Genomic DNA, 16,260 nt, shown 5'->3' on the forward strand with positions numbered 1-16,260 from the left:
ACATTTCTGGAATTATCAGAATATGTGTCATTTTTCAATTCAAGTTACTGAATTCTGTAAAAAGACTTTAAACTGATTTAGAAACTTTGTTGAAACAAGGAGGAATAATTGACATGTAAAACACCCAAATGGCTTCCTTATTTGTTTGTATAATGTCCATGGCTGGCCTGTAGATACTTTTTTTTTTTTGCCACAAGAATTGCTTTTATAAGCAATTAAAGAATAGTAAAGAATCTTCCTCGTTTCCTTTTTCTGCATTTTTCCAGAGAGTCTAGTTTAACAACAAAAAAAAATCATACCTATTTATAAAATAGTACAGACCTTGAAAACAGGGATAGGTCTAAGGAAGACCATGCTTGAAATGGGATAACATACTTTAATGAAAAACTTCCACTTACATGATAGAATTCAGGCTGAGGACCCTGCCAGGTATTTTCCAATGTCGTTACAATGTTCATATGTTCATATGTACATGACCATGTACACATGGTTTCTTATTTGAGTCAATCTGGGGATTTTATGCTTTAGAATTTTTCTAAGAATGAAATAGTAAAGTGCTTATATTATGACTGCCTAGTTTCTAAAAAGTTATGATTTTTTATAGTTAAAACATGAAACTATGAATCAACTCTGGAGATACATAATTATTTTTCTCCTATTCCAGAAAAATCATGTCTTCCTCCAGAGTGGGGCTTCGTTTGCCTGCCTGTTTACTAAACATTTCAGAAGCCAGAAGAAAATACATTGTTGAGAACACAGCAAAAGTAACTCTTCTTGACAAAAATGTTAGGAAAACCAGACAACTGAAGCTGAATGATGTAGTGTTTTACTGTGCACACCTCATCTACAGAACACTTTTCTTTCTTTCTTCCTGAATTTTCCTCCTTGTTCTTGAGCTGTTACAGCTCTGCACAACTCCAGGATCCTGAGATAGCTCAGCTACTCAGATGTGCACATGTGCTCTTTTCCAAATGTCTGCATACGTTCAGCAGCGCAGCTCTACACATTTGTATGAGTCTCTGAGATACGCGTTGTTCAGGTTATTGACAGGCTCCTGGGGAGGATGTATTTACATAAAAGTATAATGTTTCCCTCATGGGTTGTTTATTTGATCATTAATAGAAAGAGCATAATCGTACCTTATACTTTTTATTGAGCAGGTTAAATGAAAAATAAACTTGCCAAATACCAACTACTTTTCAAAGCATTCCTGCCACCAAAGCCCATGCAATCATTATAGTATTATTATTTCTACTCTCTTTTCTCTGTATAAAGACTGTTAGGCAAGTGCATTTAAATGATGTGCATAGATCACTCAGCAATTTGATGACAGAAGACTGGAACTCCTTATTCCCTTGGCCAGTATTACTATGAAAGATACTACTCTTTTTCATCCTTCTTAAAATATTCCTGTGATGACATATGGTTAGATATTATTTGTCTTTACTTTCACACACACACCAACACACACAACAGTGTATACAGTCATTTAAATAGAATGCTTGTTATTATATTAGTAACTTTTTGGCAACAGGTGAAACCAGCCCTAAAGCATTTCAGACATTAAATTTTAATTTCCGATTATCATGTCTAATGTGGTTACCGCTTTTCATAAGAAAGACATGTTTTCCCCTAATCCATCTCAACTATGAGCGCATTTAAGTTACTGTCTTGCAACTTTGCTGAAACTAGGAATGTCTATGAAAATTCCTGATAATTGCTGATAAGAAAACTCCTTTGGAGTTGGTATGCAGCTGTGATTTTGCATGCTTTTTGTGGAAGAAGCCAGCTTGGGCTCTTCATTGTCAAACAGTACATCTAATGGGATTGGGTTGCCTGTCTCTGTGATTAAGTGAATGTGCAGAGACATTTATGGAAGATACACACTGATGGATGCCTGGGTCTCAACTCACAGTTTTTATCAGCTTATTAGTGGCAGCAGCTCAAATGGAATTATAGCTATTATACTCCATTACAAATACCAAACAATTTACTTCTGCTGAGATTCACACTGACAGCTCCTCTTGCCAGCAGTAATTTTTTTTCTATATGCATGCTTAAGAAATTGCAGGAGAGAGTGTTTTATTCTTTCAGCATTTGATTCAATTGAATCATATGAAACTGAGAATAAAAGCTTTTCAGGAGAAGATTTAAGATGAAAAAAATTAAATCATATCTCTTTTCTTCCAGGTGTTAGAGTATGTTGAAAAACTACATAAAATAGGAGGTTGAGTGATCTTGTTCTTACTTCATCTTTTATGGTTTTCAAAATGCAAGGAAGGTAGCACTAGTTAAGAAAATGAACCTGTTTCTTTTTTTAACAAATATTTTAAAAGCATTTATTTTTAAATGAGTGGAATAAAGCTATATAAACTGTGTAGTTTTTTCTAATTAGGGAATGTGAGCACATTTAAATGGCCTAGAAAGGTCTTAGGTAAAGGAATCTGAGTTATAAATTTTAGACCTACACCAGGGCAGGACTCTATAGATGCTTGTTTGACCATGAGTGAGTGACATATGTTTATCTTCTCACATTATTAAAATTAATAGTGCAGGGCCTTTGTAAGCTCTGTAGTTCCTGGGTGTAACTTGTTTTTCCTTTCCTCTGAAAAGATTAATTGTTGAGCTGCCAGGGGTCAGGGAAACAAGGTATAATAGCATAACCAAAGGTTTAATTACCGCCTGAAAACTTTTGTCCTTCACTTTGAATTTGCTTTTGTAGGCATAAGAGGGGCTTTTAAGGAGCCTGGACCATGCTTGTAAACTTCAAAAATAACTCTGGGGTTATGTATGGCTGCCATACAAGGGAATGGCAGCTTTCTCCTCCAGGTTACACATATTCAAGAGAGTCACAAACCACCAAAAGCTGGAAGTTGTTAACATCCGAAGGCTGTTGGTGGCCTCCGAAAAGGAGATGGTGGACTCAGAACAGTTTCTAATGGACAGGTGCATTCATCTCAAAAACCTCTGCTCTGGGCACTAATTGGTCTATTTTGGTTTTACCAGATGTCAGATCTTGACCCAAACAGTTTAGTTTCTGGATTTTGGAAGGAAATATTGACAAGGCCTAGGTGATGAGATTGATAAGGAACAGGATTTAAAGCAATATGATTTGGCCATTGAAGAAAGGGGCTACTGTCTTAGACTGAGTTAAGGGAATTCTGGCAAATTCAGTAGTAAGTCCAAGAGAGGATCTCTTATAGATATCAAAAGCTTGTGTCTGAGCTGAGCCATCTGGTTATACAATAAGATGCTGTAAGAGAAGTGGACATTGCTACTCATGAATTTCATGTTTATTCAATGTCACTTCCAAAAGTCACATCCCAGAATTTTTCCACTAAGCTAAATTTAATTACATCAGAAGAAATAAAGTATTAAGGTTTTATCACAGAAAAAACATTCTTACACTTCTGTCTTGTTTCCTTTACAGGGAAGAAACATCCTTTAAGTGTCAGTGCTCAATATATTTTCTGATCAAGACTACAATAGATCAGTCATTACAATAGCAGCTTCTGTTGATAAGTTGGGTAAGATTTCAGTTTCTTTCTTTACATATATGTCTTTTTTTGGTGAAGGGTAGGCTTCAGGTAGACCTGAACATTATCTGTAATCATTGATTTCCTGTGTAAATCTGAATACTCCTCTCCATTAATAAAGAGTCTACCACAAAACTACATTTAATCATTTTCTGAACATGTACATCTCAAACATTCTCCATTTCCTCTTTGTTACGGTAAACCTTGTGGTCCAAGATTTAATAATTTTTTTTTTTTTTTTTTCTGAAGATGATCACATATGCTTTGTGGTTAAGAAAAGACATCTTCAGGTTTTAGCCTGGAAGTAATAGTGTTGAAGTCAGCTTTCATTTCACCGCGAAGCTGGCATGGAATGAAACTTGCTAAGCAGTGCATTCTGGGTTGGGAGTTTGAGATCTGGGATTGGGCCGTGAATGGACATGAAATGGACTCCATGTCTCATAGGGACATTGTAAGGGTTAGTAGGACAACTTAAATTTGAAGAAGCACAATTGTTTAAGTGAAAACCTGTGTTATCTTAACATTGCTTAGTAAAGGTTTCAATTAATTTCAAATAAACTTGTTTTCCACTTGGCAGATTGTCCTCGTTCAAAAGGTATGTTTACTTGCATAAGAGAGGGAAGAGCTTACTGATAACTTACAGCAAGCAGAGGACAGATTATCTGTCTGGCTAATTTTTTGTATTTTTTTCAGTAGAAATAGGGATTTGCCATGTTGGCTAGGCTGGACTGGAACTCCTGACCTCAAGTGATTTGCCTGCCTCGGCCTCCCAAAGTACTGGGATTATAGTAGAGAGCCACTGCACCCAGCCTGGACAGATTATCTTGAATGTTAATCTTAATACAGGGTTAAAAATCTACTTTTTCCTCTATTGCTAAAACGGTCATATCGTATTACTAATGAAAACTCAGAGTAATATCTAAAACTCTTAGTATCTGTAATATACATTTAGCTATAATAATTCAATGAAAAATATAATTAGTGGATAAGACCGAAACTAAAATAAGTATTTATGCTTTAAAATATTTATGTGGAAAAACAAATGATGTGGCTGGGCACAGTGGCTCACACCTATAGTCTCAGTGCTTTGGGAGGCCAAGGTGGGAGGATTCCTTGACACCAGGAGTTTGAGACCAGCCTGGGCAACGTAGCAAGACCCAGTCTCTAAAAAGAAAACATAAAAAAATTATGTCTGTGTATCTATTTTAATATAATTACTCCTAAGGCATTCTGAAAATAAGGAATTTGATTCCATTAATTGGAGAAAATTGAAAAAATTTAACAAGTTGTAAAAAAATAATTAAATAGTATAAGACCAACAAATCTTATATAATTCTCCCACTTTGGGGAGGAAAAACCTGGAAGAAATATGTTTTATGAGTGTTGGGAGGTGGGGTGAGGGGAAAGATTGAATTTTATATTTTTCATTATTTTGGACAAAAAAGAAATCTATACAGTTTACAAAAGAAATGCATCTAGTGGAGCAACAAAATCATAGCTTTTTCTTTAGATGCAGTTGAAAGCTTAATGATTGTTTTTCACAATTTTGCATTTTTAGGCACTTCTGTTCTGGCTGCCTGCCTAGAGGCCTTCCAGGCTATAGATAGGGAATTTCAAGAAGGAATCCATCCTTGCCTGGGAGCAGTGGACCTGATTCCAGTTTACCTTCTCTCTGGTGTCACAGTGGAAGAGTGTGGAGTGGTGGCCAGAAGTAAGAGAAAGTTTGGGGTTATATGTTCTTCCTTACTGGAAACACACAAACCGAAATAGCTTGTGAAAATCCAATCACTCCTCAACCCCCTGGGAGAAATTGATTGTGAAAACTGTATCAGTTTTCACTGTATCAGTTTTCAACCCAAAAAGCGTTCTTGGGTTGCTGTGGCCCACTCTGTGTTTGTGACTCCTCCACTTCCTACTCCATGACATTATGGAATACTAAATGCTGTGGGATATGGCAAAAAAGAAAAATCAATAATTTTATCCCTTACAAATTCGCGATAGATCATGAGGAAACAATAGTAGTCTCTAGTAAGTCCTTTAGACTCTTCAGGGCAGAACGGTGGTATGTTTTGCCTATCTGTGTCGTATTTTCTTGAGCAAGGGTAATGATGAGGTTGAAAAACCACTTATATGTTAATTTTTACCCTTTTTCCTCTGACATTTTTTTTTCTTTTTTCCCTGTGTACAACTCTCTGTAAGATTTTCTTTAGAGCTCAACTGTCACTTGCATGATTTCAGCCCCAGGGGTAAGGTTTGTTTGGAAAATTTGAGCTATATCACTTGAGGTGTTGTTGAATTAGGCAAATTGGGGGAAAAGAAAGACCTTTTGCCTGGACTGTCTAACTGTACCATGGTTAATTACAAGATACAGAGGCTTATAATCTTCGGGGAAAAATCTGCCTTAGGATAATTGCATTCTTTTCCGTATGACCTCAGAAATCCTTCTATTATGTTGCCTCATTTTTAATTAATGGTGAATTGTCTAACATTTGGGATGTAGATTTGGACTTTAGCTGAGCTACATCGAGCACCAGATAGGAAATGAGACTTGCCTCCAAAGGACTACCTCACTACTTACACTGCATTTTAATATGACCTGACAGTTGAAAGATTATTTCCGAGGGAATCTTGGCCCCAGACTTGCTTGACGTTATCCAAGAAAGAGTTAAAATTCAGCAAGGGGGGAAAATATGTTCCACACAAAAATGAAGAGTTTAGAATTGTCCAGACCAGAATAATGATTCTAATTGTCTTCAAAACAATTATGGACAATTACATTAAATCTCAAATTAGCTAGTACATGAAGTTCTTCATTACATCAGGACTGGTCCACCCCAGATGTTCGTCTTGCATAGGAGACAGTTGAGAATCAGTGAGTCTGGACACAGGATTCCTCCCTTCCCTTGCTCTTTGCTTCATTGGCAGCTACTGTACCTCATGATTTAAACATGGACATTTCTAATTAAATGAGAGCTCAGCTGCATTCTTGAACTAATTTATAACATTTGATTTGAAATGTAGTAACTTCAATCTTCATCTGATTAGAAACAGTCCTATACTGTACATGGTTACTATTTTGATGCTCCAACATGCAGTTTTTATTTTTACATTCCCTTTTCTACACAGCTGTTCATCTAATATCATCCAAATTTTTTAAAATTTTTTTCTTTTCTTTTTTTTTTTTGTAACAGCATGCTCAGGCATTATTATGAAGCAGAAATATTCACATTCTAGGATCCCGCTGTTCTCAGAACAGTGAAAGGATGTTTTTTCCTAAAATAAGGCTTTCCCAGGGAAGCCAACTTTAAGATAATAATCAGCTAACTTTCTCTGGACAAAGGGCAATGAATAGCATCCCAGTGACATAAAAGAGTTCATACCAATATGCGTAATTTATGTATACTTTGTATGCAAAAATGCTGAATAATATATTTCAGAACTTTTTAAATATCAGCTGTAAGTTTGCTTATAGCTTCAGGAAGAGGTTCTTAAGGTGGGTCCAAAGTTGGTATTCAGGGAATTTATAAATAACTGTCAACAGTTTTTGCAAGTTTTTATGCGTGCGCATTGTGTATATGTACATAGAGACATACACTCACGTAATTTTGCGTATCATTTTAGTTTGAGGACTTTTAGAATAAAGGGAACAGTGATGCAGAGGCCCAGAGGTAAGGGCAGCTTGAACTTGAGCACCTGCAAAGGATTTCAGTATGGCTGCATGGAACTTAAAGGTGGGGTGGAATGGGAAAGGTGTTCCTGGGAGTGTTATGAAATGAGGCTCAAGAGGTAATCAGAGGCCATTATTATTAAGTTTTAATTTTTTAAAATTTTTAAATTGTTTGAGATGGAGTCTTGCTCTGTCACCCAGGCAGGAGTGCAGTGGTGCGATCTCAGCTAACTGCAACCTCCACCTCCTAGCCTCAAGTGATTCTCATGCCTTAGCCTCTCAAGTAACTGGGCCTACAGGTGTGCACTACTATAATCGCCTAATTTTTTTTTTGTATTAGAAATGGGGTTTCACCATGTTGGTCAGGCTGGTCTAAAACTCCTGACCTCAAGCAATCTGCCAGCCTCAGCCTCCCAAAGTGCTGGGATTACAGGCATAAGCCAGTGCACTTGGCTATATTATTAAGTTTTAGATGTCAGGTTGAAAGTTTCAAATCTTATGCTAAAAGCAGTGGTAACCAGTGTTTTAAGCAAGAAATTTCTATGATAGGCTTTCAGTTTTAGAAAGATCACTATGCCTGCATGGTAGAAAATGGACAGGAAGCAGGCTGACCAGTTTGGAAAGATGATAGTGGCCTAAGAGAATAGAGAATGGACAGATTCCATGGGATCTTACAGGTGAGGGACAGAGCAGTGGTGTGATAGTGTCATAACTTAAAATGACAGAAGAAAGGGGATATGGGGAAAAGAGCATGAATACATTTTTTTACATGCTGTCATTTGACAGTTAGTTATACACAGAGCTCAGGTAAGATGTAGATCTAATCTATATTTATTTAAAACTTATAGGTTTTCCTCCAACATTTTGGATGTTGGTTTTTGTTGTTGTTTTTGTTTATTTGTTTGTTTTGGGACAGAGTCTTGCTATGTCACCCAGGCTGGAGTGTACTGCACGGTCTCAGCTCACTGCAACCCTCACCTCTCAGGTTCAAGTGATTCTCCTGCCTCAACCTCCCCAGTAGCTGGAGTTACAGATGTGAGCCACCATGCCCAGCTGGTTTTCATTTTCTGTAAAAACTCACAATCGATTTATTAGGCTACATCTCATTTTTATCAGTATTAGGTCTCTACATTTTTTTTTTTTGAGACAGTGTCTCGCAGTGTTGCTCAGGCTGGAGTGCAGTGGCATGATCTTGGCTCACTGCAACCTCTGTCTCTCTGGTTCAAGCAATCCTCCCACCTCAGCCTCCCGAATAGCTGCGACCACAGGTGTATGCTACCACACTTGGCTGATTTTTGTATTTTTTTGTAGAGACAAGGTCTTGTCATGTTGCCCAGGTAGGTCTTGAATTCTTGGGTTCAAATGATCCTCCTGCTTCAGCCTCTCAAGTGCTGGGATTACAGGCATGAGCCACTGCACCCAGCTAGGTCTCTAAAATCTTTCCTTTCCTTGTTCTCTCTCTCTTTTTTTCTTCCTTCCTTCTCTCCCTTTCTTTATTTTTGTTTTTATCAAAATGATAGAGGCATGTAGCTAAAAATCACGTACTGTACAGGGTTTATTAAAAAAATTCTAAGTACCTGTCTAACCCCCTTTACCTTCCACCATACACACACTTCAATTTCCTTCTCCTCAGAGCCAGCCAAGTACTTTCCACTGTTTTACTTTATTATTTAGGATTTAACTCTAGATATCAAAATATCACACTTACACTGGTACGTCATGGTATTTCAGTTTTAGGCATTATCTATCGACTTCTCACTGCAGAAGATGAAAATTTAGCTTCCCCTTACCCCATCTCTCATCTCTAACACACACACATACATACACACACACACACACACACACTCTCACACTTCCAATCTTCTATCCTCTCAATATATTTATATCAAAATTTGGGTCAATATATTTATATCAAAATTTGGGTCAATATATTTATATCAAAATTTGGGTCAATAGTTAGTGGTTACCTTATTATAACTATGTAAACCTTGTTCACAATGAATCATTTAGAACATCATTATTATTTTACCTTTTCTGCATAACTTTCTTTTTACTGGAGTTGGTCATTATCTTTTTGATAATTTGTTTGCTTAGTGTTTTATATAGTTACCACTGGTTTAGCTCTGAATTCTCTGTCAATAGTTACATCTCTCCATGCATTCTGATAGAACACTTCATTCATTCATTGAGGATTCTATCAATTCTGTATTCTTAAAGAAGTATCTTCTAGAATTCTCTGACCTGTTCTAGTTAGGACCAGCTGCCCTCAGTGTGTTGAGGATAACTGCCTTCGTAGGATCTCCCTTGGCCATCGTCATGACTTTCATCTTTCTCCATGTTGGATGCCCTGGTCCTCAACCTGAATCCCATGTCTTCTCTTTCTTTTTTTTTGCTTTCTTGGTTTATGGCGTTGTTTGGGTGGAACACATCCTTTCTAGCTTTCTGAAAAAAAAAGGAGTACATTGTTGACCCTTTGTGTGTCAGAAAGTGCCATTATTCTACCTTCACACTGAATTGTTAGTTTAGCTTGCTATAGAATTCCAGCTTAGAAATAACTTTTCTTTAAGATTTTGTGTCATTGAGTTCTTATTTCCACATTGCTATTGAGACTTCTAAAATCATTATGACTCCTTATCTTCTGTAGGTGACCTTTCATTTCTCTCTGGAGGCTTGTGAGGTCTTTGCTTGGTTCCCAGTGTTCTGAAATTTCTTTGAAGTGCCTTTGAATGGGTCTGTTTTTATCCATTATGCTGGATAATTGGTGAGTCCTTTTATTCCTTGAAACTGTTGTCTATCAGTCCTGGGCAGTTCTTTTGGATTATTCCATTGATGATTTCTTCCATTTCCTCACTTCTTTCTAAAAGCCCCATTATTTGGAGATAGAATTCTTTTACTGGTCCTTTACATTTACTTTCTTTCTTATTTTCCATTACTCTATTTTTATAATGCTTTCTAGCAAATTTCTTCTATTTCTATCCCAGCCTTCCGTAAGTTTTTTATGGCTTCTCTATTAATTTCCAAGTGCTTTTATTTACTCTGTAAATGTTCCTTTTATTTTATGTTTCAAGAGAAGATCCTGATTTTATTTCATGAATGTATCATCAATGGATCATTTCAGTTTTTTCTTCCTGAATAGTCTCCTCTTACCTTGCCCACTTCACCCTGTTGCTTTTGCCTGTTTTTTTTTTTGTTTGTTTGTTTGTTTTAAGGCTTTCCTTAGATATCTGATGATGCCTGGTTGACTGCCTCTTCTGTGTGGATGCTAGAAGACTGAATGGACACTCTGAGTATGCAGGTGGGGTTTGTTAGCTGTAGGCTGACATGGCTGGGTCATTTCTTTGGGGAAATCATACTTCGGTATTTTTTTGGTCTTTCCTCAAGTTCCCCAAAGAAGGATCTTCCAGTGTCTAGCCTGGAATGGAGACACCACTACCAGTGTTTTAGAAGCTGAGTTGCAGAAAAGGGCTGAAAAAAATCTCAACATTTAGTTTGTCAATATAAATGTTCTTTTAATTCCTCTCTTTTCATCACTTACCCTGCCCTCAGCTGTGTCGATATTCCCCAACCCAGGCACCTTGTATTTTACCTCTTGCATATTCTGCTAGGGTGCGGCAGGCAGGTGCCTGTCTGTGTAGAGGAGGGATGGGCTCTGACCACTGCTGAAGCTGACTTCCCACCTGTCTTCTGGTTTTGATCTTCCCCTTTACTTTCCCTTCCAAAGTGGGGCTGCCGGTTCTGCCCACTGTCAGGCTCTCATGGGATGCCTGAGGCACTTCTCTGCTGCTCTACTTGCTGCCTTGGGTCTGTCGAATAACCTCCCCCTCACACATTTTCTCTGCAGCTTCCAGTGCGACATCCTCCTCTTTATTTCTGTTTGAGTTAATGCTTGGGAAAAAAATATTTCTTTATCATTTTTTTCCTTGAGGTTTTTGGAAGAAATGAAAGTAAACATATGGATCCACATTCTCATGTTTTCCTAGAAGTCCTTACTTCTCTTATTCTTGGTGATTTTAAATCATCTTGGATCTTTCAAGAATAATGCATTCACTCACTTGGAATCACTGGTAAATTTTCAGGAGCATCCTTCTTTTGTCTGACTGCTACTCAGTATTGAAGATATTTAGTTTGATTTTCTGGACTTCTGTCAAGTTTCTATAGACAATTTCTCTGCAAGATACTGTGGACCCTAATGCTTCTTGTGTGTGTTCCACGCCTTCCTTACTCCGTGTCTTCATGTGCTGGACCCAGTGTCTCTGTAACATGACCCTGTTGTCTGTTTAAACACTGTTGCCTGTTTACACTTTCACAAAAAGGATTGAGTGATGATAGAGGGGAGGGGTCAGGGCAGAAGGTTCTTAGGCAAATCCTCTCAATGCCTTGACAGTGAAAATAGGCTTACCTAACACGTAGGCTCATAATATTCAGCTTTAAGAGTCTAGACCATAGTTCATGAATTTCATAAATGATATGGAAACTTGCTTTTTGTTTCATGTCATTGATCAAATGAAGGTTTGTACAATGCCATATCAACTAAGGTCGTTATTTAGAGAGTTGTAAAGATAGATGCTAGCCACGTAACTTACATGAATAAAGAAATAGCTCTGGCATGATTTATATTGATTTTTTTGAGTTAAAAAAATATATAAAACATTAAGGACTTTGATCAGAATTATCAGCCTTGTAGATGTTTTTTTCAATTATTCTTATGACTTGGAGGATGTGTGCCATGACACATTCACACAGCGTCAACACTCGCACGGTAGTCTTGAGACCCTTTGATTACCTTATTACAGATTGTCAAAACATGGGCTGATCTGGCAAATCAGGAACAACTTTTCACTTTAAGAATTTCTACTCTGATTCTCCAGTTGCTATGGAGATTGTCTCATAAAACAGTGTTGGATTTGGTTGAAATCAGTCAGTTTAGATGCTGGGTTCTGATATAGTTCTCACCACCATCAACACTACCCTCATTGCCATAGAATAAAAACAATAGTCAATTTTACAAGTGTGTGTAAACATATGTAGGGCATAGCATTTAGTTGGAGAATTATAGGAATACTGCTACCATAGAAAAATCTGAGAAAACAAGGGATTGTGCTTTGGGAAGGTACTTAAAATAGTAAGATTGATTTCCAGTGACTTTAGTACATTTTAACTATGAGAGAGAGTTACCAGGTTGCTCATAAATGCATATTGGCACAGGCTGAATAAATGCAAGAGGATTCTACCAACCACTGTAAAGCAGAGGTAACTAATGAGGAAGGAAAGGCCAAATGGGAGAACTGGGATAAACTAACTTAATTTTCCATGACCAGCAGTTATGGATGAACCCAGCCATACTTGAAACTCTTTCTCTCACTGTGGCTCTGCTACAGCCTACAATTCAAGTGAGCAAGTAAGTTAACCCCATTGACAACACTTGACCCATGGAGGACCAGAGCTGGTAGATAAATGCTTGCCTCTTTTGCTCCTGAGATGGACAGTTCTGAGGCCCATCTCAGCAGGATTGAGTCCCAGTTGCTCACAGGTTGATAACACATCCTGGTGTTGACTTTTTCTCCTTCCCTGTCTCTCTCTTTCTTCCCTCCCTCCCTCCCTCCTTCCTTCCTTCTTTCCTTCCTTCCTTCCTTCCTTCCTTCCTCCCTCTCTCCCTCTCGCTCTCTCTTTCTTTCTTTATTTGACGAAGTCTCACTCTGTCACCCAGGCTAGAGAACAGTGGTGCAATCTCAGCTCACTGCAACCTCTGCCTCCCAAGTTCAAGCAATTCTCCTGCCTCAGCCTTCTGAGTAGCTGGGAATACAGGCATGCGCCACCATGGCCGGCTAATTTTTTGTATTTTTAGTAGAGACGGGGTCTTTCTTTCTTTTTTTCTAAAACAAGGTCTTACTTTATCGCCCAGGCTGAGTGCAGTGGCACAATTGTGGCTCATTGTAGCCTTGACCTTCTAGCCTCAAGTGATCCTGCCACCTCAGCCTCCCAAATAGCTGGGACTACAGGTGTGTACCACCATGCCTGGCTAATTTTTGTATTTTTTATAGGATGGGATCTCTCTGTGTTGCCCAAGCTGATATCAAACTCCTGGACCCAAGGGATCTGCCCAACAGGACTGGCACCCTGTCTCACTCTTGATATAAAAGCAATAGGGTTTATTGAAATATTGACAAATGGTTGGGAGTGGTGGCTCATGCCTAAATCCCAGCACTTTGAGAGGTTAAGGCGGGACAATTACTTGAACCCAGGAGTTCAGGACCAGCCTGGGCAACATAGGGAGACCTCATCTCTACAAAAAATAAAAATAAAAAACATTAGCTGGGTGTGGTAGTGTGGGCCTGTAGTCTAGTTACTTGGCAGGCTGAGATGAGAGGATCCCTTGAGCCCAGGTTGAAGCTGCAGTGAGCTTCACTGTGCCACTTGTACTCCAGCCTGGGCAACAAAGTGAGATCCTATCTCAAACACAAAACAAACAAACAAACAAAAAAGAAATATCGACAAGAATAAATGTCTTATAAGAATCTCCTTATTGGAAAAAATAGGTGAGTACATGAAAGCCATCCTCCCTGACTGTACACTTCTTGCAATTGTTTCCTAATCTAGAAGCCACAGGTGAGATTTACAGTTAAAAATTGGGAGACCCCCCTCCCCAACCAACCACTTCACGTAGGTAAAAGGTCTCTTAGGACACTCAGTATTAAATCAGGAGTCATTGTGGGAGACATCAAATATTCACTCCTTACTAACAAAGGGAGCCCTGGGGGGGCCTCAAAGTTGAGGCCTTTTAGGTTTTCTGATTTTCAGTAGATATCTGTAACACCCAGAGATTGATGTTTTATATGATTGCTGATGGTGTTTTAGAGACTGCGGATCTAGTAGGGGTTTATAGCAGATAACTACATACTAGGCCCTGGTATTTTTAAGCCCAGGCCCCATAACCTTGGAGATGTTTTTCCTGAATCCCTTTTTCTTTTGTCTTTCCTTCCTGGATTTTATAGTGGCTTCCGGTGTCAAGGCCACTAGGATTAGAAAACTCTGAAGAAATGCTATAATGTTAGTGACGTTGATGGGCTTGTAGATTAAGTGCATAAACCCAAGTCTCTCCACACCCTCATGCACCCACCAACCCATCTACCTGTTCTCTGTTGGAAGAGTAAGAGTGTGCTTCTCAGGAGACTCAGAGCCTGCAATAACAATGACAGCAGTGTATGGTCGTAGTATTATGATATTACAGTAATTATAGCATCACTAATTAGTTATCATTTATTATATGACTATTAAAATTACATAGATTAATTTATCCTCCAATTTTAATTACCTAAAAATAGGTAGTAAGATAGTATTTCGAGATGTTAATTGTTGTGCTTTTCTTTCCCCCATAGCCTGTGTGGGACTATCTGAGTTACCTACCTTGAGGGGATTATAGCATTGTTATAGTGAGAATGTGGAAGTAACAGTGCTCATGTTTTATTTGTTTGTTTATTTATTTATTTACTTATTTATTTTAGAGACAAGAACTTGCTCTGTTGCTCAGGCTGGAGTGCAGTGGTGTGATCCTAGCTCACTGCAGCCTTGATCTCCTGGGCTCAAGCAATTCTTCTGCTTCAGACTCCTGAATAGCTCCCTTGTGGGCAAATGGCGAGATGTAGTGCCAGCTTTGAGACCACTGAGAGATTATTGTGCATTGTCTGTGGCCAGCAGCCAGGGAGAGCCTTGAGAGCTGAACACATGCAAGGAAAGCAAAGCAACTCATGCAAAGCAATTGTTTGCCTTTTTGAGGAGTACCGAATAGGTGGAAGAGCCAAGTTAACTCTTTGTTGCTGTGGGGAGTAGGCTTAATGCTGAAGGCTATTTATACATTGGCTGATATGTTATCCAGCAAAAGAATTCCTGGCCATGACTTTGCCATGACCCATCTGAACTACTCTTTGGGGAACCTTTAGTGTCTCCATAGCCTCTCTGAAAGAGAGTCAGAGATCCTTTACATGCGGGGAGCAGTATATGGAAGCAAAAGGCCAATACCAATTCTACCCACTCAGTATGTGTATGTGTGAATCTGCCTGTCAGTCTCTAATCAGCACGAACTAACCAATAACATTACATCCCACTGTGGTTAGACAGGGAAGCAAGATGTGAAGTGGGCGGGATAAGAATTTGAAACTGGACACACTGGCTCATGCCTGTAATCCCAGCACTTTGGGAGGTCAAGGCAGGTGGATTGCTTGAGTTCAGGAATTCCAGACCAGCTTGGGCAACATTTCATCTTTGCGAAAAAATTTTTTAAAATCACCCAGATGTGGTGGTATGTACCTCTAATCTCAGCTACTTGGGAGGCTAAGGTGGGAGGATCACTTGAGCCTGGTAGGTGAGGCTGCAGTGACTTGTGATGGTGCCACTGGACTCCAGTCTGGGAAACAGAGCAAGACCCTGTCTGAAAAAAAAAAAAAAAAGAGAATTTGGGAGCTGAACAATCTGAATTCAAATCCTACATCTGCTACTTGCTTGCCAACCAGCTTGAGAAAATTTTTTAGTCTCTTCTTTTTCAGTCTCTAAGAGTTTTTGTATCTGTAAAATGGGAGAATAATATCATCCTATGAGGATGGTTATGATAACTGATGACTATGTGTAAAGCCCCAGGTCGTCTGCCTCCCAACAGCTATCATTATTTTTAGTGATTCTCCATTGCCTTGTGGAGGGAGTGCTGAGCAGTTGGAGCCCAGGAGAGTCCCTTTCACCATAAAGAGAGTGGATTCCCCTTTTCTGTTTTATGTATAAAGATTCCAAATAAGATACCTTCTGAGCAAAGGGATGGCACAGCAAGATGTTAGAAAATCACTTGAGCAAGAGATGTCTGAAGTGCTTTTAGCTCTGGAATTTAAGTTCTATAGCAAACAGCTTCTCCTTTATCAGTTCTTCATTTGCAAAATGATATTCAGTTATCTATTTCAGAGAAATATCATGAAAACAAATGGAGAGGGGTTTGTGAACATCCAAACAGTCTTGGAGTGCCTGTTGTGTTTCCATTTCCTATGGTAAACGCTATTATGACTTTCAGAGAAGTAT

At 38.6% G+C, this 16,260-nt stretch overlaps 1 protein-coding gene across 1 annotated transcript in view; it reads left to right on the forward strand.

Moving 5' to 3' along the window:
• Positions 1-671: 671 nt before the first annotated feature.
• FTCDNL1 (formiminotransferase cyclodeaminase N-terminal like) overlaps positions 672-16,260 on the forward strand; it is a 35,210-nt gene continuing 19,621 nt past the window's right edge. The window contains 2 exon segments of the mRNA XM_064372831.1: positions 672-785; positions 3,431-3,527. Coding sequence (XP_064228901.1) covers positions 672-785; positions 3,431-3,527 — 211 coding nt within the window.

The sequence above is a fragment of the Aotus nancymaae genome, unplaced genomic scaffold (assembly GCF_030222135.1).
Source record: "Aotus nancymaae isolate 86718 unplaced genomic scaffold, 86718_ANA_hifiasm-v0.15.2.pri h1tg000008l, whole genome shotgun sequence".
NCBI lineage: Eukaryota > Metazoa > Chordata > Mammalia > Primates > Aotidae > Aotus > Aotus nancymaae.